The following is a 26,542-nucleotide window of genomic DNA, read 5'->3' as shown; positions in this document are numbered from 1 at the left end:
GAAATTTCCAAGAGATGCTAATGCTACTAAATCAGGGACCACACTATGAAAACCACTACGAAACAAAGAACAGGCCATCATACGTTGGTCTGTTCCCCCTCCTTTTTTCTTCGTTGGACAATAAAATAAAAAAAAAAACACTGTGAAACTCTAGGAAACACCACCCTTCTGTCTTCATATAAAAAAAAAAAACACCAAACCTTTAAGACAGTTTCCTTACATTATTACAAAGGCCAATAGGTTTCTAAGGAACGATTTTTGAAAGTAAATATTAACTTTAGCTCTCAATGTATACCTTACCTGGAAATAAAATCTCAATTTTAAATATCATAACCAATCCACTGAGCTCTTCTAAGAAGATAAATGGATTTAGACTTTTAGACTATTGGAAATAAGTTGGCCAATGAAGTTTCAAACCTGGCCAATAATCAGGTTCGCAAAGGGTTCTTCCACCTTAGAAATTTAAGATTGAAGAACAGTCCTAAATCTGTGAAGGGCAATTCAAGAATACTGTCTTGAAACGATGGTTTAAGAATCACTACAAGATATTTCGATTTCTGTTGGCAAAAAGTTAAAATCAAGTATGTAACCAAATCACAGCTGAAAAGTATACCTAAACAAAAAGAACTTATGAGACCACAGGGTCTAGAAACCAGGACTCAGAGAAAAATGTGAGCCACACATATAATTTTAGATTTTCTAGTAGCCACATTTAAAAAGGTAAAAATAAAGATGAAATTAAATTTAATTAATATATTTCATTTAATTCAAAATACCCATAATAACATCATCTTAACAAATTACTAATGATCTATTTTACATGCTTTTTATTGCACTAAGTCTTATCTCTGGTCCATGCATTACACTTCCAGCACACCTTGATTCATTTCACATGTAGTCACACCTGGCTAGGGGCTACCACAGCAGACAGCACACAAATATAAACAAACTGAAATTCACATCTCTTCACTGAGTACATTGATATTTGATACAGTGGTTGTGTTCTAATATACTGATGTTAGCATAGCAGTCATGTCCTACTGTTCTGTTTTCGTAAATTACATTTTTAAGAATTTAAAGCTTTAAATGTTTGTATTGTTCTCACTTAGTTTCAAAACTAAGCAAACATTTGGCCCCTGCCAAATAAAAATATTTTTAATATTGTATTTAAAAAAAAAAAAAAAGCTTCCCAAGAGAATCACCTTGTGAACAGGCAAGCTACCATCAGCTGCTATTTTACTTGGAGTCCCAAAGCCAGCGGTATCTCAACTTGCCTTTCTCTAGCCCAAGGGAAGACCAAGCAGCCACTATGGGCCTGCACCGGTCCCCACGCTAAGGAAATTTTCATCTCCTAGGCTTGTGAACAGAGAGCTAAGTCATAACTACCAACCGAGTCCCCAAACTGAAGTATCTGGTCCTTTGTGGGGTGGGGGGGGTGGGGGTGGGATATGACAATGATGTAACCTGATCACATTACACTATTCAGTAGCAGCATAGTTAACTCAATGGGACTAGCAGAATTGTCATAAAATACATCAGGCATATTTTTAATGTGATTAAAATATTATTTCAACACTAAATTAAAACTAGAAAAGAAAAATCAGCTTACGGTACTACCTTTAATTATTCATGATCTATAGAAAGAGACCAGACAGATAACCTGTATACAAAATGAAAAATTTAAGTAGACTGTAAGAGTTTTTATTTTCAACAGGAAGCCAGAGTACAACATTTATTGCCTTTAATTAATACACCTGATGATCAAAATAGAGTCCAACAATGCCGTATATAACAAGTCACTGAGTACACAGCAGCAGACTATAAATTAGAAACAGGGTGTTTTGAGAAAATCTCTACAGTATCCTTAATATTTGAAATCCAGAGTTTGAGACTGATTTACTCTATAGTCCGGTGAGGTAAGATTTTTTGGGGAAGGACTGAAACAAAACAGTGCCTCTACCACCAAACCACCTTTGAGCCTCTCAAAAATAATGGACTGTTCCTTCACTTTTCAGAAGTGAGTTTTCTTTTGCACATAAAACTCTTGCCGTAAGCATAAATGTACTCATGTGTATGTACAACAGTAGTGAGATAATTACATACCTTTGGGGCTTAAATACATCTGGTGTCACACCACACCTTAAGCATAGAGTTATTTCATTTTGAACCATTCACTTTGGAGAGTAATTACTCATCCCATAACTTGGTCATAAAAAGCAGAGCTTATTCAGTATTTCAGCAATTATACAGCATAGGTGGATTTTTATATGGTACTTTTGTAAATCAGATAATCAAAACATATACCTTAAAAAGTTAAAGTGCTAGAATTATGACAAGTTATATAGACATACTAAGCCTTTAACTTGAGACGAGTCTACAAAGTAATCTGCAGTTACTACAGACAGACCCAGCTATGGAAGGAAAGTTGAACCCATATGCAGAGTTCACTAACTTAAGGAGAAGGTATGGTAGCAACAGGAATGAGGTCACAAGAAGGCAAATCAAACAATCCAGGTTTTATGAGGAAGGACAGTGTCCTGACTATTTACTATCTTACATTAGCCAGTCAGGTTGCACCTTTACATTGCCTCCTCCCAACTGAAAATAAAGCTAGGTAGACAGGTAGGTAGGTAGGTAGGTAGGTAGGAAGGAAGGAAGGAAGGAAGGAAGGAAGGAAGGAAGGAAGGAAGGAAGGAAGGAAGAAAGAGAGAGAGAGAGGGAGGGAGGGGGAGAGAGGGAGAGAGGGAGAAGGAGAGAGAGAGGAAGGAAGGAAGGAAGGAAGGAAGGAAGGAAGGAAAAAGGGAAGGAAGGAAGGAAGGAAGGAAGGAAGGAAGGAAGGAAGGAAGGAAAACAGACAGAAAGGTCAGTTTCAACATTTCAGACTAGTGGATTCAACAGCCTCTACAAATGTCCCTTTATAGAGTCTCATGGTTACACACAGAAGGGAATAAGGAAAAGGAAAAGACCCTGGTGTTGCCCAGAAAGATACATCCAATCTTTCCTTCTCTGGGAACAGAGGAGTTTCCCCAAAACAAAGGAGGGAAAGGAAATGTTAAGGTTTGCTCTAAGAGTTAGACAAATGTGTCCACAGCACTTCAGCAACCTACTCAATCTCTCCATCAGTAGGGCTGCTAACACAACCCACCAGCACCCGGAGCTGCCTTCCAGGAACAGTGTGTGTGTACCTCAGAAGCTTCAAACAGCTTCAATTATACTGATCTTCTCTTTGAAGTATTTCCTACATACATTGCCCTTAAGTCTCCCACTAAAATCAAGGAACCAATAAAAGAGAAAATGGTAACTGTTTCAAGCCAAACTATTAATGTCATCAAATGCTGTGAATGAAACTCTTCTTTAAAAAGCTCAGCAAAGGGGCGCCTGGGTGGCTCAGTCGTTAAGTATCTGCCTTTGGCTCAGGTCACGATCCCCGGGTCCTGGGATCCAGCCCTGCATCGGGCTCCCTGCTCAGCGAGAAGCCTGCTTCTCCCTCTCCCACTCTCCCTGTTTGTGTTCCCTCTCTCGCTATGTCTCTCTCTCTGTCAAATAAATAAATAAATAATACAATAAAAATAAAAAGCTCAGCAAAGAAAAAAGTCATATTCAACTTAGCATAAGCTCCAAGAAGCAAGAAGATACCATGGGTCTTCTATCCATTACTACTATCAAAACCTAAAAAATAAAATGCAGCACATCCCAGATATCATGGACCACCATTCAAAGATCAGGCAACTGATTTCTGAATGGGGTCACATATCAAGGTCTCTGTATGGCTTCTTTCATGTACGGACAGAAAGACAAGCTGCCTTCAGCAACACCAGAAAAGAAGGTGGTACAGTGAAAAGACCCCACTTGAGAAGTAGGAGGCCTGGGTGTCCGGGTCTGGCACAGACTGGGTGAGCGCTCCTGGACATATGACTTAGCATCTTATGCCTCAGTTTCCTCAGCAACAGAATGAAGAGAACATCTTCTCAAAGTTGTTATGAAGGCTGGAGATCATGCTTGTAAAGCACTGAAACAGGTACTCAAAAACTGCTAGATGTTTTTAAGCTGCGACTACAGAGAATAGTAAATAAATACAAGTTTCAAATTAGAGTTCACTCCCACCACCACCAAACAAGATACTGGAAAGAATTCAAGTTTGTCCAAGACCAATTTAATGGGATAGAAATAACTTTTTGTGGTAGATATTTGACTGGTGTTTTGTACATGCCTCATTCTAGCCTGCTATTTTTAAGTTAACTAACATGAAGAATCAAAGGTTACCATGACCAAAAAAAAAAAGACTGAAAAACAAAGGCTCAAGCACAGGCAAGAATACACAGAGTAACAAACAGGAAAAAACGCTGCATGCAGACCTGCTATGTGCCCCACAGTGACCCTGCACATGAGCTCTGTCCCTGCTCACCAAGATGCAATACAGCTGCCCATTCAAGAAAAATGAGAAAAAGAGGAAACAAGAACAGACCCACACATGGGGCAAGAGAGTCTCCTGCTCTAACCGCATGCCCTATCATCCACTCAAAACCTTTGGCTGTTTGGTTTTTCCCCAGTAATACATGACAAGTTGAATTTCTCAGTCCATGTCATATAAACCCACATACCAATACAAGTGACCCTGATACAGGAGCTTCTCAAACTCTCCTAAGAAAGTCCCTCTAACAGCAGAGACGCATGAAAATGTACACCTGGGGAATGTGGGAGTGGCCCAAAGTGACCACAAAACATACCACTGGGCTGTTTTTCAAACTGACACATCCTTTGTGGAATAGGTGTGGGAATAGAAGGTAAGATGGAACCAGAGTTAAAGCAGTGCCTCTTCCTGGAGAGTTAGGAAAATATTTTCCCAGTAAAACATCACTTCCTTCATTCATTTATTCAACAAACTTTTGGGAGTCAACTATGTGCAAAGGGCTGTACTAAGAGCTATGGCTACAAAAACACATTACCCACCCGTATAAACACAAACATACACTCTAATGGGGAAGACCAAGCATACCGTTACAAAGGAGAGACGTCTTTGCCAGATTTCTCTGAGCCACGATGACTTAACATCAACTCATTACCCAGGCAGAAAGAGGATTCCAACTAGAAAAAAAGAACATCAGCATGAGGCGGCTAAGCAGGGCAGCCTGGAGGCAACTGAAGAGCAAGGGAGAAAGATGTGCAAGAGGCAGATGAGGATCCAGGCCAGACATGCTAGGCCTTGCACACCCATGAACAACTTTAAGTCCTCTGAGCAAAGGGAGGCCACTGAAGGTTCTGCACAAGAAGCCTACAGGCAACATCATTCTGGCTGCAATACAGATTTTAAGAGCTGATGCATGCCTGTCCAAAGTTTACAGGCTGATTTAATAACACTCTTAAAAATACATGAAGTCCACTCTCACGCATGTATATACACACACAGAAAAAAAGCATATTCTATGAAATAAAAAACCTCTGTGGTACATATCAGAAGTGCAGAAAGGCCATTAACAGGCCTTTCGCTGGATAGCTAGAAAAGAGAGTGGGGTAGATAGGTCACATCAGCACAGTTTTCAAGGGCAAGACTTATGAGACACCAAAAAATAGAACTGAGGGGGGAAAAAGCCACCCAAAATGTCAGATGATAGTAAGCTCTTAAATTTTCACTTGAAACTATTTTTCTCGACACTTTATTTGTAAACGTTTAAATAAGAAGAAAAAGGTTAATCAACTCTTTTTATTGATTCAAGTTGCCAAAAGAAGGGACAGTAGATCTCAGCATATAGACATATCACCTGAGAAATTCAGAAGTGTATCTGAAACTGAGTGCTTTGTAACTTCTTCCATTCTCTGCTTGCCCATGGTAAGTAAATATTCACGGAAGCCTAGAAACTAAACCCCAAGTCACCAGGCTAATCCATAAACTGTCCATTCTATTCATGAATATCACTGAATTGATATTTATACATGCCTCTTTCCACTTTCAGAAGGATAATTTTAGAGTTCCAAGTAAAGACAAAACTCGTCAATCATTAGGGTCAAAAACAAGGGAGGCATGAAGATATCAAGGCCATGGCATACTGTGTTCAATAATATATATATAATGTTTAGTTGCACTAGATCAGGCAACATTTACTATCATAATAAAATATTAATAGAGACTAATCTGTAGATGGTGAAACTTAATGTTTTAATGGTAATGAAACAATTTTTTGAAACAATATTTCCCTTATCTGATTACAAAATCAATACATGATGATTGCAGGGTTTTGGGGAAATACAAAAAACTAGAAGAAAATAATGGAGAAAATTAGGTAAATTGGAGAAATTAGGTAAATAATGGAGAAAATTAGGTAAAAGGGGAACACTGCATAACAGTGTATTTTCCTCCTGTGTAATTATTTAGCATTCAAGTACTTGCATGTATTCATTCCCATGTGGGTCTCTTAACAGCCTCATGATAGAGGTGACAGAGGTATAATTATTCACATTTTATAAGGACTCAAGGAAGCCCAGAGCCAGTAAGTGATCTGCCTAAGGGTACACAAGTAGTAAGACAAGAGCCAGCAACAAGGACTCTAGTCTCCTGATGGGTCAGACATGCTCTCCAAGCTCACGGTCATGTGATTAACGAATGATACACTCATAGAAGTGGCCAACTGCCAGTACATAAAATGAGCAGTACCTGTGAACATCAATCTAAGGTAAGAAAATGTGCAAAGAGAATTGTATCGTTAATAGAAACATGCTAAAATGCTAAGACATCAAATAAGAACAGGAAAATTTACATATCTTTAAATTGCCCCCCCCCCCAAAAAAGCATGATGGGTGGGGGAGGGCCCAGAGCAGGTGTCCGAGGGGAGAGACCCAACAAACCCACAGAGTTTGAGAATCTCTTAATTAACTGTTTCCTTTTGATGTGAATAAGAACCCAGACAGAAATCATATATTTTCTTTTCTTTTTTTTTGAAATCATATATTTTCTATCTGAAAGAGATTGAGTGGAGTAGCCGATGAAGACAGAGATCAGACAAAAGTTTCCTTTCAGTCCCAAACAACTCCTTCTCAAACAATCTTCCTTTCTCCCCTCTCTTCCTACGCACACACTGGAGCGTGCATGTGCAAACACGTAGAGTATAATTTTAAAATGATTTATTAATTGCCCCCCTTTGTGAAAAACAAGATATACATACGACTATAGTAACTACAGACTTCATAATCTGAACTGGAACACTTACAAGAGTGAAAGAGGGGACTGTTGATAATTATGTCAGGAAATGAGGCACAAACTAAGACTGACTAGACAAATGGGAACACATGGTCACCCAACATCTGGATAACCCATCCCTCTCTCATGAACCAAGCATTAGTTCAAATTATTGTTCAAAACACTGTTTGGTTATATCCCATTTTAGGCAAAACTGAGTCTGAAGCAAATTCTATCTCAAGAGAAAGTCATCAGCATTTTGTAGACCAGTTTAATAAGCCATTCCTATTAATTAGCCAATGTCTTTTCATAAGATGTCAGATCTTGCGGGATGTTTTGAAGTTATATGTGCTTTGTGAGTCATCTGGAAAAAAGGTTAAAAAAACTAATTAAATTTATTTTTGTCAGTTTCTTTAAAAAGTGAAGTAGCAAATAAACAGAAAAAGCAATCTCTTAATCCCTCAAAGGCATTTATAATTGAAATTATTTTCTTGGATAACTCAAAAGTACTGTTCTACACAGGAATGCCCAATTTATTTTCTGTTTAGGCTTGGAATCATCAAATAAAAAAACTTTTTATAACAGATTTTTGGTCAATGCTGTTAACAAGTTATAGCAAGCTTTTTTAGTCCCCACAAACAAGAAAAAGAAACTTTACATCTATAAGGTTACTTGTTTCTGCAGAAATAAACTGATGATAATAAACCAAGTCCTAAAAACTAATCTACCTATCTTCTGGTCATATTCCTATTCAAAATACCTCTCAATAGATTAAATTATAGATAGCAACTCAGATTCAGAAAATCAAATAGAAATTATAATTTGGAGCTTTTTTTTTTATCAACAAGAGAATTTCATACAGGCACCCACAAAGACTGGCATGTAATCTAAGCTTACTCATTCAAGTAACATTTTGACATCTACTATGTATACACTGCATGGGTACTATTAATAGTTGGCTCTCCTGAATTTAAAATTTGCTAGTACTCTTTTTTCAATATAGCAGATACATCTTTCACACCAAAAAGGGACTTTGTATTTAAATATTCTCAGATTTTTATCCTGAAGAACAAGACTAAAAATAAACAATGGGTAACTCAAAATGACTCTGAACTGTGTATGGCAGAATATTTTTACATGTTTGTTAGCACTTCATATTCTGAGTCATCTGATAGCCAACTGTTGCTCTCTCTATTAAAGAGGCTTAGAAATCTGCAATCTTACAAAGGATGTGATTTTCTGATTTCTCATAAGAAATCATCTCTCTTTTCCTCCAATATTTACATTAAGGATGAGTTCCACAATTGTGTTCTCAAGTTTGGAAAAGGTCATGAATCAAATAGGCCAGTGTCAGTCTCCACAACAACCCCTTGTAGAATTTCAGAAGGTCAACCTACTTTCACTAGAAGAAAACCATATTATCTAAACATACCCAGTTTACTATATCTTTTTTTAAAAACAGTATGACAGTTCTAGATTTCTTAAGTAAGGCTTCTTAAAAGAGTCAAGACATAATAGAATTTTCTAGATTTATTAAATAAGACTTCTTGAAAGAGGATCAAACCTCAATTCTAAATGATTAAAAAAGCAAACCAAAAATGAGAAAATTAGTTGATCCACAACTGCAAAGGATCAGAGAGAGAAAGAACTCAAGGAAGTAAATTTTTAAAACTAGCCTTTCAAAGATGCAATAGCCAATACATCCCTAAAAATATCATAATGCAGACTGCCATTATACACTGAACTTTCACAAATTACCTTCTGAATTGTTACTGTTTTTAAGAGGAAGAACTGGGGGAGGGAAAAGGTTAAGTAAAAAATAAGTTTTTATATAACATTAAATATTCAACCCAAAGAAATATAAATTCTTGAAATAAACATTGTATATTTGAACATGGTTACTTGAATTTTTTGTGCTTTTCTGAGTTTAACCCACCACAATCACCATTCCTTCCTAAGACCCCAACACACACACACACAAAGAGTTTAAAAAAATTCAAACCATATCCTTATATGTCAAAACACAAATTTCATAGAAGAGCACAAGAACTCAGAAGTCTCAGGACTTACCAAAATCAAAAAACAAAACACTATGAACTACTAAGACAAATTCAGATTTAATACATACAGTGAATTTTGAATAAACTCATAATCACTGGCTCTTGTATCACCAATTTTTTCTAACACATCGGAACTTATAAACTATGAAAGTCAGTTATTAAGAATGAGCACAAAAAATCATAAAGGAAACAAATTACGATTACAACAAAACTTTTTTTAAAAATCTGTCCATTTTAAAAGTATTTTGCCATAAACTGTTAAAAGGAGTAGTTTTTTGAAAACTTTTTTTCCCACTGCAATCGTCCTTATTAAAAGCAAAAATGCAATACTATCCAGTACTTTAGAATTTCCTGCTATTTATGAAACAGCTTAGACAAAATGCTTTTTTAATAAGTTGCTAAGAGAAATCCATGAAAACTGCAAGGAAACTGTTCAGGCAAGTTCCAATAAGGAACGTCATTTGAGCACTTTGCTTACGAGGACTCTAAACAGCGCTAGTCAAGCTACCTTCTGGGCTTTGGTTTTAATCAAGCTGACCTGATAAGGACATCATTTACATGACTCACCTAAATAAAATCTAAATTACATTAAGGATCCATAACATAACTTAACATAACTTACCATCATCCAGTAGATTACAATGTTCTATGAATCATGCTAAATTATATAGGTAGATAATCTATCTATATAGATGAACACCCATCTAGAAAAAACATATATAGATATAGACAGATCAATGGATCTTTTTCCAAGACACCTTTGGAATAACTACTATAACCACTAACTGCAGAAAGACACCAAATGGCACAATTACTACACTGTGTAAGAGCTCAATGTACTTGATAATCTATACCCAAGACATTTTGATTATACTTCCTAGTGAAATTTTTATTTTCACCCTAAATTAAGAAAATAAAATATTCGGGGCGCCTGGGTGGCTCAGTCGTTAAGCGTCTGCCTTCGGCTCAGGTCATGATCCCAGGGTCCTGGGATCGAGTCCCGCATCGGGCCCCCTGCTCTGCGAGAAGCCTGTTTCTCCCTCTCCCACTCCCCCTGCTTGTGTTCCCTCTCTCGCTGTGTCTCTCTGTGTCAAATAAATAAAACCTTAAAAAAAAAAAAGTACTGAGATCTTTAAAAAAAAAAAGAAAGAAAAGAAAATATTCTCAGCTCAGCAATAGCAAGCTGCCCAATTTGCTCTTATCCACAATGTAAGCACTTGTTTTAAGATGTAAAAATGTAAATAAACTCTAAAACATCTGTCTTCTTTAAGCTATTAGATCAGAAATTCACCTTTCACTAAATCCCTCAACTAAACTTTCTTATTCCACAAGTGAATTCAGCAGAATTCATCCAATAACTACCTTCAAGACAAAGTGAAGAAAAAAAAAACAATTTGATTCTATTTCTAGTTATTTTGGCCAATTATTTTGCGCTACCTTAAGAAGGACATCAGATCAACGCACTCACTAAATGTTATCCTGCCATTCAACAGATCTAAGTATATTACACCACTACTCATTGAATAAGTGAATAACCATAATCCTTGGTTCTATTCATATTCAGCGCAGTCCATGGTCCACTGAAAATCATCCCCAACATAACCTCAGCTTTTCTATGTACCACTGTGGAAAGAATATACACAGTGTTCTTACCGAAGTCCCTTCCAAAGATACAGATTCACACTCCAACATTCCTTTTACTTTTTTCAAAAAATATTCAAGAACAAATACAACGTACTTTTTATTTTGAGCGCATCTAGAAATCAAGTAAGTTCTGAAATTCATATGTGCAGCCGAAAGTTTAAAACTCAATTTGCAAATAAAATCCACATACTACTGGCTGAGTATACAGAATCTAGATCCAGGGGCGCCTGGGTGGCTCAGTCGTTAGGCGTCTGCCTTCGGCTCAGGTCATGGTCCCAGGGTCCTGGGATCGAGCCCCGCCATCGGGCTCCCTGCTCGGAGGGAAGCCTGCTTCTCCCTCTCCCGCTCCCCCTGCTTGTGTTCCCTCTCTCGCTGTGTCTCTCTCTGTCAAATAAATAAATAAAATCTTAAAAAAAACAAACAACTAAATTTAAAAAAAAAAAAAAAAAGAATCTAGATCCAGATACTGATATACCTAGCTGCTCCTTACAAGAATAAATAGTAAGCTTTTGGATGGGAGGGGTACATATTCCTACAGCATTAACCAAACCTAACCACACACAACTGTGTTAGCAAAGGGAACACCGACAACTGTAGAAAAAACAGTACAAGTGTTTTTTAAAAATGTCTGACAACACCTATAATTACATAAACCAATTCAGACTCTACAACTTCAACAGCAATGGCAATTTTAAAAGATGCCCAAGGTATATTAAATAAGTCTGGCAAATTTCACACTTCTTGGTGCCACCACAAAACCAAAATTACTGAGCAGGATATAAGTGTGACCTGATAAGGCAATTCAAAAATCTTTCTCCCATCTAACATAGCTAGAGTAGTATGATGACCACTATCAAAAACCAATCCTTTCTAAAAATAAACATGTACACCCCATTTCAAAAAGGAAGAGGTAAGTAGAGGATCATAGTGGAGAATATGTCTGAAGTCTGAAAATTAGTTTAGTCAGACAACTGAAAAGTTAGGTTTTTGACATTTGCCAGCAGTCCCACAACGTGCTGGCCCTGTGCCATCATGGCCTGGTGCCAGCCTGATGCAGGGCCAGGCTAAAAATAGCAGCCAAGCAGCAGCTGGAACCCACAGGTCCTTGTGACCTCAGCTTTAGTTCCCTAAATCAAGGGAGGATGGAGAGGAGGAGACAACCGCAGGCAAAGAAGGGAACAGAATAAGCTCTCGGCTGGTACTTCCTACCTCTTCAGGATTTCTTCCTTTTTTTCCTACCCTTCCCTCCCCCTCCCTCCCCCTCCTACCGCTTACTCCCTCCACTCCATTCCCACGCACTCGAAAAAGGAAGAAAACGAAGAAGCGCAGTGAGGCAAGGAGAGAAAGAAAGAAGACAGTGGAACGCTGAAGAAGTTGGGTTCAGAGGCTCCTCCACCTCCTATCCTCAAGTCTCACTTGATTCGACCATCGTCATTGGTCAGCTTTACCATGGTCTAAAGGAAGTAGAAGAAAAAAAATCACACAGGGGATTGGCAGGGAAGGGGAGGCCTAAAAGATGGTGCCAAGAGTACAAAATCCTAAGTGCTAACGAAGCTTAAAGAGTGCTAAAAAAAACAAAGTCCTAAAGAAATAGGGCAAACGTATTAAAAAAAAGGTCCTCACTCACCACATATACCAATCAGATTACAAATTTCTGGTATTTGAGTTTTAGGGGTGTATTTTATGACAAATATTTATAAAAGCCATGACCATCTTCTCTGAAGAAATGAGTTAAGAGAAAGAAGTAGCAGAAGCAAAGGTTGAGCATAATCAAATAACAGTGCTGCCTTCACCTTCTGCAGGCCTTCACCAAGAAAGATTAACACAACACTAGAAGAGGATCCAGGCTCTGAAATTATAAAATATCTATACTTCATTCATAAAAATGCTGGTCACTGTCAGCAAATATTTTAACAGGTACGATGTGGCACATATAGCATTCGAAATTGTACTGATCTAATTAAGTTAAGAGAACTTAAATTTTGCTTCTGTGGACTCACTCTACACACTATATATGTCTATGCATATTTTCTGTGTAGTATCTTCCATCATTAGAGATCTGACACCAATTAACAATGAAAAATGTATTAAGTAAACAGAGAGACTGTTAAATAAGGCAGGATCAGGCAGTGAGTCACCTGAATTTTAAGCACATTAATTCACTAAATGAGCTTCCAATTTATCTGATTCGGTTAGTAAGAGTTTAAACATACTGACAGGTCCTACTGCATCCTTCAAATTAACATCTTTACAATAAACTCTCTCTTTCAAAGAATATTAAATCTTTTTACCAGCAACAAGAAATAGTATGATTTTTAATCATAACACTTAAAAAGGGCCTTAAACATAACACTTAAACATAACACTTAAAAAGGGACTTAAACGAGATATGGTTTCTTAAATATACCTTGAGAGATTACCTTTGCTTCATATGTATCACATTTAGATCTAACCTACAAGTTATTCCTCTTTCAAAAGTTAAAAATGCCCAATGGAAGATGACCAAAATCACCCCCACAACCATCTTCCAAAGCTGAAATTCATTCATAAAAGGAATTTTTGAAATGCAGTGTTTCAAGTCAAACTTTAAAATACATATTAAAAATCATAGCTGTGATCACAATTTAAAATTCTGGACACTACGAAAATCACCCTAGAAAGTAGAAAGACTATAAATCTAAAGATGAACCTTCTGGAGTAGTTAACGATGACACATCATGGGCAGTATTACTTAGAGGCTAAGAGTACCAGGCTGGGGCTGGCTTGTTAATGTAGCAGCCCCTGCCTGTGTCACTAGGCAAAAGTCACTTTCATTTTTTTCTATGCTTTGTTTTCCTCATCTGTAAAATGAAGATGATAAAAGTACCTACCTCATAGGACTGTTAAGAAATACAAAGTGCAGGCTCCTGGGTGGCTCAGTTGGTTAAGCGACTGCCTTCGGCTCAGGTCATGATCCTGGAGTCCCGGGATCGAGTCCCACATTGGGCTTCCTGCTCAGCGGGGAGTCTGCTTCTCCCTCTGACCCTCCTCCCTCTCATGCTCTCTGTCTCTCATCCTCTCTCTCTCAAATAAATAAATAAAATCTTTGAAAAAAAAAAGAAAGAAATACAAAGTGCTTGGAGCAGTACCTGACACAAAGTTAAGGTTATGAAAGTGTTTACTATTATTACTATTACTATTAGTAGATATTGCTGCAGTAGTATTAAAGAGGCTCACTGTAAATCATGCTCAGCTCAGTGAAGAAAAGCCCCAATCATACAAGAGGTCTTTCAGAGTTGGGGAGATTACCAAAGTTTTGAGACCACATCAATTACATGAAAGACCTATACACCTAGCAGCTATGTAATACCATCTACTGGCATAAGGGTAGGGGACACTGACAAAAACATTGAAAAACTTACAAACACAGGTCAAAAGTAGATACTTGTGGTTAAGTTTTCATAAATATACTCAATTCAGAGCAACCAAATTTCTTACTGGGTATTAACTTCTGTTGTTCCGCATAAGCATTTTAAACTTTCAGTAAATTCTTTACTCCATAAATGTACAGGTGTAGGAGTACATTCAGGTGTGTTCACATGGCTGTAATACAATTTCATACAGTTAACACTCGTAACTAACTTTTTCAAAACCTTAATCTCATCTTAGAACCTCTACAATTTCCAAATGTCTACAGATATTTCACACTAGCATATGTTTAGCATGCTAGATCATTGCTTAACTGAAGCTGTTAGATTTTGGCCAGATACTAAAATGCTATCTAGAAATACTTTTATAACATTCAATAAAATGTTAGCCAAATAATCTCTTCAACAGTCCAGTCATTCTACATTCAAGAATATGCCTGTCCTGGGGCGCCTGGCTAGCTCAGTCAGTGGACCATGTACAGCTATTGATCTCAGGGTTGCGTGTACAGAGATTACTTAAAAATAAAATCTTTTTAAAAATAACAATAATAATAATGTTTGTGCTGGGGCACCTTGCTGCTTCAGTCAGTGGAGCGTGCAACTCTTGATGTCGGGGGTGTGGGTTCAAGTCCCACATTGGGTGTGGAGATTACTTACAAATAAAAAATCTTAAAAAAAAAAAATAGAATATGCTTGTCCTGAGTTCTGGAGTTTTGTAAAACTTACCAAACAATCTCAGCAAAGTAAGAGGTAGCCTGAATAGTGGAAAAACCAAAATTTAAGGTTTAACTTTGCAATTTACTATCCCTCTCTGGACAAATTACTCAACATGTCTGGGCCTCAGCTCTACAAGTAGGTAATGACTATCATGCAAAAGCATTTTGTAAAAACACCTTCTCATCTGTTAGCATATTTTAAGAAGAAACAGCACAAAGCATCTGTACACAAGGGTCCCTGGGATACGCTTTGGGTCATGATACTCAAATGACACCTGAGTTTATCTCCTTTTGTGCTCACTTGTGAACTTCAAATATATAAATAAATACATGTAAGTATATACAATACATATTAATGGTCACCAAACTAATGATCACTTAGGAATCCCACAAATACAAAACACTTAGCCTATCCTCAGCAACAGAGTTCACTTACTATTTGCTGAAAGTCAATCTTTAAATTTCAAACGAAAACCAGATTTTGCACTACATTCTCTCTAAAGCTTGCTTTAGCTACCTTTTCCAAATGAGAAAATAAAGGAAGCATCCTATTTTTAAAGAACTGAAAACCATGTACGAAGCATATTCTTACCAAAACACAGGGCACTGAAAAATACTCAGGTTTTTAGAACAAATCTAACCAACGTACTTTATTTTTGAGACTCTGGCTAGGACTGAGGAACTAGAGTCTATTTCCATGTGGCAAGACCTATGTAATATTTTTCGCCAAATTACCATGTGATACTGATTTCTCAAAAGGAGATGGAGAGACTTTCCATCCATTTCAAGAAGGAAACAGTTTATGTGTTCTAATTTACAGTAATCCCCAAACATTTATATATGTCAAAAAACTGATAAACCAAGAAAATTAAATTAGGCTTCTTTATTGTGAGAAAGAACTGTTCTTGAAATTATATCACAGTAATTTGAAAAGATAACTAAAAATGATTTTGTGGGTTCCATGTAGTTTACTGTCACTTTAAAAATAGTTGCCTATCATCTGCGTTGTTTCTAAGATGTTTATACTTACCTATAATCTTCTTTCTTTTTAGGATATTTGTCCTCTTAAATATAAAAGTTGGAGGTCAACAGCAGTTCAAGTTTAATGACTGCCCCTATAAAAATTTCTAACACCACAAGAGTTTGTTTTATCTTATGTATATATAACTAAGCTTCTTAAAGGTACCAAATTCATTTTGAATTATTGAAGAAAACTGGTTTTCTAACACAAAAATATAGAGCATGTAAGCATGTGGAATTACTACAGATCCAATCATGCAGTTTTTAAAAGGGGCAGCTTTCTTAGAAGACATCAGTATTCCTCCACTGCCATCTTGTTCACTGAACATGTTACCAGCTAAAATCAAACATCATTAACTAAACCTTTAATATGAGTGTGACCAGAAAAGATATGCTGGTCTCTGTCTTTGCAAATGAAACATTCAGAGTTAGAAGTGATGGCAATTGATTACCCATTGTGAAAAGAAAAGAGACCCAGGATAAACATCTTAAAAATCGGCCAAGACATACTTAAGACAATAATGACTTGAGTTGTTCAATTAATTGCAATAATTCTTCTATTAAAGGACATGTTCCACAGGCATCCTGATCCTTCTAAAAGAAAAGCCATCAGTCTTTGCAAAAAGGATGAAATTCAACGTACAGTTTAAATAAAATAATGGGGATGGCCTTTTCCTCTTCAACCCGAAGATATACTCAGAATACGGCTCTAGGGCAAGATATTAAAGACTGAAGCAAGAGTAAAGATGTTTCCTTAATTCAAATCTGCAATTCACCTTCCAGTATTACCGAAATCTTCCAGCTACAAAATGTTCTGTTACCTGAACACTTTAGCTTTCCTCACTGAACCAATACTAGCCATCAGAGAACTAAGTATTACAACAAATTCCAAGATGTTCTCACCTAAAATTGAAATTTTAACTTTCCTCAGAACAATGCTGAGCACATTTGAGGTGCGCAGATACTTTGAAAAATCAACAACTTCAAACACTTCAACTGGCACAGAATAAAAAATACAGATGCAACTATAGTTTCAAAATTTTTTCTTCTGTGTACTTCTTTCTTAATCAAAAGGCAGAAAACGTATAGGATCTGATTTTAAACTATTCTATATTATCACTTTACTCTAGAAAATGCTTTCACTGAAATTACTATCACCAATAACCAAAACACCCAATTCTGAAAGTGCATCTAGAATCACATCTTTACATAACAATCTCTGGTCTATAAAGAAAATCAAAACACTCAAAGAAATACCAACAAATTAGCCTTAAATAAATTAAGTGATTAAAAAAATTTTTTTAAGATTATTTATTTGAGATACAGAGAAAGAGAGAGAGAGAGAGAGAGAGAGCAGGAGCAGAGGGAGAGGCAGAAGCAGGCTCCCCGCTGAGCCAGGAACCAGATGTGGGGCTCAATCCCAGACTCTATCATGACCTGAGCCGAAGGCAGCTGCTTAACCATCTGAGCCAGCCAGGCGCCCCTTAAGTGTATAAAAATTTTATCCATCCTAATTCTAAAAAAGTTCCCCTTTACTACCTTGCCACCCCCTAAAACAAGAGATTTTAAGTTATAAATCTGAAAAGACCATAATAATGTGTTTACCAAAGTGTTAACAGAATTCCAGACAATATTCTTTTCTCCCAAAAGTTACCAGCAAAACAAAACAGAACAAAAAAAAAAAGCAACTCCTTTTAAAACTTATCTCCTTCCTGCCTATACTAAAGACAAGACCCCAGTTTTGTTTAAACACTTCTTTCTTTTAAAATGATTGGTCACAAATAAGGAAACTTGCCCGTTTCAAAACAAAACAATGTACACCAATCTTCAGAAAGGGAACACATGTACCCCAAAAACAAAAAATATAAACTAATTAAAAAACACAAGAATAATTTTTCTAAAAATTTTTATTACAAAAATATATGCTTCTTTTTCTACTTTGAAGAAAACTCTGACCGTAACACAATCGTAGAATGAAAAGTAAAATTACCCCCAAAACTTTGCCTATCCACTTGACTGTCCTTCTCCAAAGATAGCCACTATTCAATGGTTGTTTGTTTAGCCTTCCGGACATTTTTGTACATCTGTAAATAAAGTCTATCTTTTTTGTTTTAAATAGAAATTACAGCTTACTGTATGAATAGATGACTTGTTTTTAAATGAATATTCTGGTCACCTTTTTTTGTCATTATATATATTTCTCTCCTTCACTATTTTTCATGGTGGCATAGGATTCCATTGAGTACTTCTCAACCACTGACCTTCTGATGGAAATTTCCATTGACTCCCGCTTTTCAGTATTACAAATCATACTGCAATGAGCACTGCTCACTGTATAGAACATCTCTGTGCACTAATATCAATACATCTGCAAGAGAAATTTCTAGAAATTACACAAAAAAGACTGAACCATGCAGCTGGGGAGGCAGCATCTTCTCCCACCTCCTCACCCAATTCTGAGTACCATCTATCCACCTTTTTTTCTTCACCAATGTGGCAGATAAACATGCCATGTCACCTTTGCTTGTTTCTCCTTATGTAAGAGTGAAGACAAATTTATTAATCATTTGCATTTCTTTATGAAAGGTGTTGCCCATTTTTTAACTTACTCATCTTTCTTTTTTATTTTTTAAACTAATTTTTCAGAGTCCTCCGTTAGCCTCCAACATGCTGCACATATTTACCCCAGTTAGCTGCTTATCCTGTTTTCAGGCCTACAGAAATTCTTAGTTTTTTTATCTAATTAAATTTGTCTTTTATAAAAAAAAAAAAATGTCTGTCGTTTAATTAGAGTTGTCTTTTATAATTTGAGTTCCAGATCATATTAGGAAAGCTCTTTGCCAGGCAAAATTTGGGGGAAATTTTTTATGTGACTTCTAAAATCATTACTTCAATGATGTCAACAATATTAACATACAAGCACCCTCAGCAATGGCTCCCTTCTAAGGTATCATTATTTTAATAAAAATAAGCCAACCACACTTTCTCTAAAACTTCCTATAATCAACTGATGGACAGCTCTGCACCAATTAAATACCATTTACAACTACTACACCAAAGGCTTAATTTTCTTCCTTTAAATTTCTTTTTAAAATAGGAGTTGAAAATAGCAAGTATGTTTAATTTCTGGGAAGTCCCAATTCTCTGACCCTCAATCCTAAAATTATCTTCAACAGTGTCAATATAAAATGAAGTCCAAAAACTAGATTTGATCCATTGCATCTATAATTTAGTCACCTCTACAAAAGTCAGTGCATACTTCCTGTACAAACAAACTTGTAATTTTGCAATACCAGAAAATTGCTTATGGCCCTATCATGGTATCGTGTTCTTTTCCATTTCAGGTTCTGAAGCTAAAACGACTTCTACCTCAGCTCGCAAAATTATAAAAGAAGCCTCTTACGTTAGTATACCAATTCAACCCACCAATTAAAGCTAAATTAGATGGTTAATCTAGCCATTCTCTCCATCCTCCATCGAGAACAAAAATCCTGGCCCTAAGTTTTCTATCTCACAGTGCCAGCTGCCAGGCATTTAACAGCCTTCCATCTCATAAGCTGACTGGCACAACAAGTAATACAACTTGGAAGTTAAGGAAACTGGCAAAACTCAGAGCGGAAAAAAGAATATTTTCCACAATCTGTACAGCACTTGTTTAGCACGTATGTGTTTCCGAAAAGGGTGGTCAACTCTTCAAACTATGCAAGAACCATCACATTGCTTCACATCGACCACTGCCAACTCCATTCAGTGGCCTCCTTCCCCTTTGGGGACTATTCAAAAAGTTACTATTTTCTTTTACATCTCACCCAGGCCTCTTCACTGATGAAAGCAGGCAAAGCCCACGCTGTGTGTCTGTCTCCCAGAGAAGATTGCATCTTTTATTTATCGCCCCTTGGCTTTATTTTCACAGTGAATTCCTGGCTTAAATGTAATCAGCCAAGAAACCCTCCCTATGTGCTCTCCTGTCATTCCTCATTGCTTGCAAGCAGAGTCAAGCATGGGGGGGGGGGGACTCAACATTGCCAGCCAAGCCATAAAAATTCCCAAACTCTAGTTTGGTTATACTGAGAAGCCATGGATGTGCTTCAATCCGTTTCAACCCAGCAGGAAACAAGGGGGGCATGGGGGTTGAGGAAAGAGGTGTATAACTTTAAACAATGTAAACTAAATTTTTTTTTTTTGAAGAAGGATGAAGAGCCTCAAAAATTAAACCCCCTCCAGAAATAAGGAAAAGGTACAGAACCTAGAAAAGACAACACTGGGGGCCGCCTTTGGAAATAAATGACCATGCGGAAAATCACGTTTGCAGATTGCATTAGAATTCAAATTAACCAGAGGATTAAAGAAACCTTCATTCTCTTTGGGGGCCCCTATCCAGACCCCCACTCGACTCCCAAAGAGAGGGATAAAAAGAACGGACTACGAAAAGAAAAGATGAAAAATCTGAGACAGTGATGCTTCCAACCGTCTCCCCATTCATTAGGTACCATGCTCACCACCACAACACTATTTAAAGTAGACAGCAATACGGGAAGGGGGGACAGAAAATATGCCGTTTGCAATCAGGAGAAAAATACGAAAAGAAGGGAGTTTCATAATGCATTGTTCTTTTCAGTCCAGCCCAAACATCCCCATCCTACGGCTGAAAAAGATATCTGGCCAGAAAAAAACACTGGGGGCAGGGAGCGACGACAGAGAAAGCTTTTAAACTCGGTATTTGAGAAAACTCTCATGGTCTGTCAGAGAAAGGAGGGCTGTGCAGCTTTAAATCACAAGTCCTTCTCTCGCCTTTGTCAAATATCTTCTACTTTACAAGCTCTGAAAAGAAATAAAGAGACTCTTTTGTTTGGGTCCCCCTTTTCGGAGGATGACAGAAAACTGAAAGGGGCACAAATAAACCTGAAAATGAGAACAAAGTGCGGGGTCGCGCCCGGCTGCCAGACGGCCGCGCCTGGAGGGACACTGCGCGGCCGCGGAGCCCTCCGCCTCGCGCTCCTGCCGCCGCCGGCTGCGAGCGCAAAGCCAGTAACTGCTCCCCGCGGCTTGCCCCGCGCACGGCCACCGGCCACGCAGCGCTAACCAAACTCCCGCGGCAGGGGCCCCCGGGCACCGCCGGCCCCGGCAGGAAAGAGAAGCGCCAGCCGCTCCTTCCCGGGCTCGCGCCCATCGACTCGGGGACGCCCTCGGGGGGAAGAGAGGTCTCTGAGGAGAGGGGGGTCCGGCCCACCGCCCCCTCCCTCCCGCGCTGCTCCTAGGCAGGGGAGGCGCGGGGAAAAAAACAGACATTTAAATCCCGGGGCCTCCGGCGGAGCTCGCCGGGGCCAGACCAGACGCCGCAATGACCCCGGAGAGCGCCGCGGCCGCCAGCCCGTCGGAGCCCCGAGAGGAGCGGCAGCCGAGTGGCATTAAAATGTAGTCCCCACCCCTCCAATAGAGGGGGCGGGGAGGGGGAGAGAGGAGAAAGAAAGAGGAGCGAGCGGCAGACAAGGGGAGAGGGCAGGGAGAGCGCAGAGTGCGGCCCGGCCGCCGACTCGGCCCCGGCCGGCATTGTCTGTGCGGCCCGCGCCCCCTCCCCCGCCCCGCACGGCCCCGCCACACACACCCTCCGCCGGAGCCCGGCCGTCCGCCTGCGCCTTTGTCCACAACCACCCCCCGAAAAGGGCGAGCAGCCCTCCGGGACCTGCTCCCCGGGAGGAGGGCGGGGTACGGAGCGGGCCGGGGAGCACCCGACAACCCACCCCGCCAACCCCGCCGCGGGGCGAGTCCTGCTGATTCATTTCCCACTCGCGCTGGCCCGTCCGGGGAGACGGAGGCGGGGAGGGGCGAGAAGGAAATGGGCGCTCCGCTCGGGAGGACGGTCCGGGCCGGTGAGGGTACGGGGCGGGGATGCGGACGCGCGCCGGGCTTAGGGGCGCCCCCCCGAGGGATTGACGGACCGACGGACAGACGGCTCCGCGGCTGCCCCGTGACTCACCGACTTGCAGGACGTTGTCGACGCAGCCGCTCTCCAGCAGCGCGATGCCCCGGCGGAAGGGCAGCCGTGTCTCGTCGCCGCCGTCTGCCGCCCCGGCGGCCCCCACCGACGGGGCCCCGGCTCCGGCGGCGGCGGCGGCGGCGGCGGCAGCGGCGGCCGAGGTGGCGGCCGGCGAGGACGAGGAGCCGCCGCCGCCCGCGCCGCCCGCGCCGCCGCCCGCGCTGCCGGGGCCGCCGCTGTCGTCGCCGGGGCCGCCCGCGGCGCCGCCGCCGGTGTTGAAGGACGAGTACATGCAGATCTCCCGCTCGCTGCGGGGAAAGGACCAGTAAACGATGCGGCGCTGCACCGGCTCCGGGATGCGCTCGAAGCGCTCCTCCACGCGCTGGAACGGCCACTTCTCCGCCACCTTGCGCGCCGCGATGTCCAGCAGCGACTCCGGGCTCTGGGTCTTGCCCGGCGGCAGCAGCCCCAGCGCCGCGCCGCCCACGCACGCCGCCGCAGCCGCACTGCCAGCCCGCTGGCCCGGCCGACAGGCAGAGCTGTAGCCGCCACCCGCTCCTCCACCGCCACTGCTGCCCCCGCCGCCACCGCCGCCGCCCGGCCGGCAGCAGAGCCGTTTCGCGGGAGGAGGCTGCTGTCCGCGCTCCGCCATGACCGCGCCGCTTCTAACCCGACAGCGGAAGTGCCGGGACCCTATAAACGGCACAAGGAAGCGCGACACGCACACGCCGCGGCGACGCCACGCTGCCATCTAGGGCCAGTCGCTCCTTGTACGGGCACAAAAGGCGGGGCCTCCTCCGTGACGTCGAAGTTGAGGCGGGGCACCGATAGGGGGACCTAGGGCCAGGGGCGGGGACTATGCAAATCGCTAAGCTGAAACATAAATAGAGCACTCGGCGGACACGGGGGTAGCGGGGGCGGCGAGGTTGGGTGCCCGATGGGTTGTGAGAATGTCAGGCTGCTGTGACGCGGGGGGCGGGGCTCAGGCGGAGTTCCCGCGGGAGGGGACGGGCCGCCGGGCCGGGCCTAAGATGGGTGGGTCTCTGTGCCCCCTGCCAACTCAACTTCCCCCTCCAATTCCGTGTTTTCCTTTGATGTCCGGCAAGTGAGGACGCGCCTCGCTGGTCGAAACGCGGAGAGAAGGGAAGATGAGGGGGGATGAACCCGGGGAAGGGTCCCGGCTAAGTGGGGGGCGTGGCCCTCGAGCCAATGCCCCACCCCCGCCGTCAGAGCCTGGCCGCCCGGGGAAAAGCCTCTGGGCGGAGGAGGCGCTTTCAAAACAAAGAAATGTGGCGTGGAACCTGGGGGACGGGGGTGGAGAGGAAGGCGGAGGAGGTGCGGCCGAGGCAGCCCGGCTGCCCGCTTCCCCTTCAGTCCGCCCTGGGGAACTCCCCCCACCCCCACCCCAGCAGGGACTGCGGCGCTGGGGCAGAAGGAGGAGGCTGCGCTCGTTGGCTGTTTTCCAGTTCACTTTCGCAGACCCGGGTAGGGAAGGGGAGCGCCCGCTCCGCTGCCCCGCGTGGCTGCAGTGCACCCAGCCCCGATTCCCGTGTCCGCTCTGTCCCGGCGGTCTGTCTGGGGGCCGAGCCAGCCAAAGTGTCCCAAAACGCGCAGAGCTCTCGGAACCTGCTCCGCAGCTGTGCGACGTGCGTCCGGAGCTGGCCGCGGCCTCCCCGCCCTAGCGCACCCTTAGCCCGGCGGGCTAGGAGGCTGGCCCGCCCGCCCGCGCGAAGCAGGGAACTTGAACCGGCTCTGGTCGTCCCCGCAGCCGCGCCGCCGAGACCCTGCTCCAGGCACGGGTGTTCCTGCTCGAAGTGGAGGGTGCACCCGGGCAATGGATTTAGCAAACACACCTTTGTGAGTACACACGCCACGGGCGCGCGCGCGCGCGCGCACACACACACACACACACACACACACACACACACCACGGGCGCGCGCTCACAACCCTGCCGGCTGCAGACGGCGTGCCCCAGGCGCTCGGCGGCGGACCGCGCCTGCGAACGCGCTCGGGGCGCACTTGGGTCGGGCCAGCCACTGCCAAGAACGCCGGGCTGCTGGGAGCCCAGGCGCTCGGGACGCGCGCCGTGCTCTCCGCCGCTCTGGTTGCTTCCGAACGGTCCTTCCTCTCCGGTAGAGCCAGCTGAGGGGGGGGGGGCGGGGCGGGCGAGCCAAGAGCGCAGCTTGCTGGTGCGAGGGCGCAGGCGAAGGCTACAAGGGGAGTCCTGGGCGGAACCGGGAACCCTGCGGACATTGTTCGCAGGCCACAGAGCTCGGTCAAATCTGGGTCCAAGCCACAGACTTAATTACCACGTTAGACATCCTTCCGTACTCTTCGCCCCACCTTGTTTTTACTGTAAACCGTGTTACTGATACGGTCGCTATTGTGAAAGATAAACCGTATCTCCTTTGACACTTTGCCGTCTCTTCAGGTTATTGGCTGGTGGCGCCCACCTGCCAGCCCCGTTGCCTGGACTGAAATTAGAGGGGATAGAGCGCTTCTGAGTTTTAAAGAAAATCGCCCACCGAGGGCCAAGGCCTGGGAGACCTCGAACTGTATGTAGGTCTTGGCTCTTAACTCTGGTCAGGTCTTCTGAAGCCCCAAGCTGCAGGTCCCCGGGGGACGGGATGCTTGCAGACTTTCCATCGCTGCCTTACTTGTTAGGAAAATTTTGATGACATTATGTTTCTGTATATTCGTCTGGTATTTTGGGGTGCACCTCTCAGTGCTTAGGGAAAGGCCTGGGCAAAACACTGGAAGAATATCTTTATAGGCAAATGGGAGAGGAAGGCTCTTTCCTCTAGTTGCTCCACTTCTGGATCTCCAAAAAAATAAAAATAATTTTTAAACTTTTGAAAAACATAGGTGACAGAAGAAAGTAGGAAAAGTAAAATACAATTTGAGCTCTGTTCTGTTCTCAAATACAGTCATGATAAGTCTCAGGCTTGTATAATAGTGTGTAGATTAGCAAGCATTTTCATACATATACACACAGAGTCGTTTATCTGGAAAGTGAAAGATGACAAAACAGGTGCCCCGAGACAGCGTAAATGATTCATTCAGCGTCATAGGATGTGTTAGTGGAAGAAATTAATTCATATTGAACAGAAAAATAGACATCTTCGGAGGTACCTAACTTTAGAGATTTCGATCTTGTAATGAACCAAAGACACTAAATTTAAGGCATCATCCTACAGTTTAACTAGCATGTTGGGTTTAACTTTAATTCAAAGAAGGATCCAGCGCATCTGGGTGGCTCAGTCAGTTAAGCGTCTGCCTTCGGCTCAGGTCATGATCTCAGGATCCTGGGATAGAGCCCTGCTTCTCCCTCTCCCTCTGCCTCCCCGCTGCTCATGCTTTCTCTCTCTCAAATAAAATCTTTATTTAAAAAAAGAAGAAGAAGAAGAATCCAGAGTCACCACCTCAGCTCAACTTCCCCTCTCGGCAGGCGTTTAAACTGAGAGCACTCTCTCCATCTTGAACTGTTCTCTGCCTGGTTTTCCTGACAATTTACTGGGGCTCCATCATCTCCAACTCATCTTTCTCTGCCTTGTGTTTGGGTCTCTCTTCCTCCAAACTCTTTAATGCACACCCTTCCTTAGAGCCTATCATAGTCCTCTTCTCCATTTTTGGTGACCTGCCCCTTGGAGACTTTCCACCATTCCCACTCCCAACCATGGTTTCTGCTTCAGCTCACTTATTTCTTCTGGTGGCCAGTTCCCTTTTCTATTGCCCTGAGGGTGCCCCACGGCCAACTCAAAGTTGGAGTATCACCTTTTCCTGGAAACTAGGCTCTCTTCCTTCCCCTAGACTATTGTTACTGTTGCTCCCTGTTATAGGCCCCCAAGCTTTATTCCTCTTTGCCTTTGCCTGCAACTCGCTTTTAGGTTTATTTGCTGCGTTGTCTATCCCAGCCCCTCTTGCTGCTCAGTAAATTATTCCACCTCTTCACTCTGCAGGGCCTCCTCACTGGTATGTCTGTATAACCTTTCCTCCTCCAAATCCTCCTCCACCCAGCTGTTGTGCTTCCTCAAGTACAATTTTGACAGTGTCACCCTCCTGCTCAAGGCCTTTTAAATGGCTCCCTGCTGCCTACTGGCAAAAGACCAAACTCAGATATGATCTTGACCAAACCCAGCTTTCTAGCCTCATCTCCCCTGACACCCAACATAATGTCCAGTTCCCCAACAGGATTTTTCTTATGTTTCAAGAGGACTTCTCCCAGGTCCCCAGAAGTCATCCCCATTTTCCCCACTCGCCACATTTGCTCAAGACAGTCTACCGCCTGTAATGATTCTTTCTTCCCTTACAACTTGTCACATTCTTACCCTTCCTTCAAGGACTTGCTCCAATGCCGCTTCCTCTGGGAAAACCCCCCTAAATGTGTGATCTCTCTCCTCCAGCCCTTCTAACACTTTGGATCTTTCTTACAGCATTTATACCATTCAGCCTGGCATCACAGTTATGTTTACACTTGGCTGAGCCATTCGCCTTCTCTCCCTTCCCTGGTTAGAAATTCTCTGAGGGGGCGCCTGGGTGGCTCAGT

General features: G+C 42.3%; 1 protein-coding gene across 1 annotated transcript in view; it reads right to left on the bottom strand.

The window, feature by feature from the left end:
- The window catches only part of ZSWIM6 (zinc finger SWIM-type containing 6), a 190,057-nt gene extending 167,410 nt beyond the window's left edge, over window positions 1-22,647 (bottom strand). The window contains exon 1 of the mRNA XM_028123914.2: window positions 21,996-22,647. Within this exon, the coding sequence (XP_027979715.2) occupies window positions 21,996-22,647 (652 nt within the window). The remainder of the gene's footprint in view (window positions 1-21,995) is intronic.
- Window positions 22,648-26,542: the final 3,895 nt, after the last annotated feature.

This window comes from Eumetopias jubatus, unplaced genomic scaffold (assembly GCF_037043125.1).
Source record: "Eumetopias jubatus isolate StellerSeaLion01/CBP00866 unplaced genomic scaffold, mEumJub1_p1.0 scaffold_5, whole genome shotgun sequence".
Classification (NCBI taxonomy): domain Eukaryota; kingdom Metazoa; phylum Chordata; class Mammalia; order Carnivora; family Otariidae; genus Eumetopias; species Eumetopias jubatus.
The sequence above is the reverse complement of the archived record's forward strand: the minus strand, read 5'-3'. Positions and strand labels throughout refer to the sequence as shown.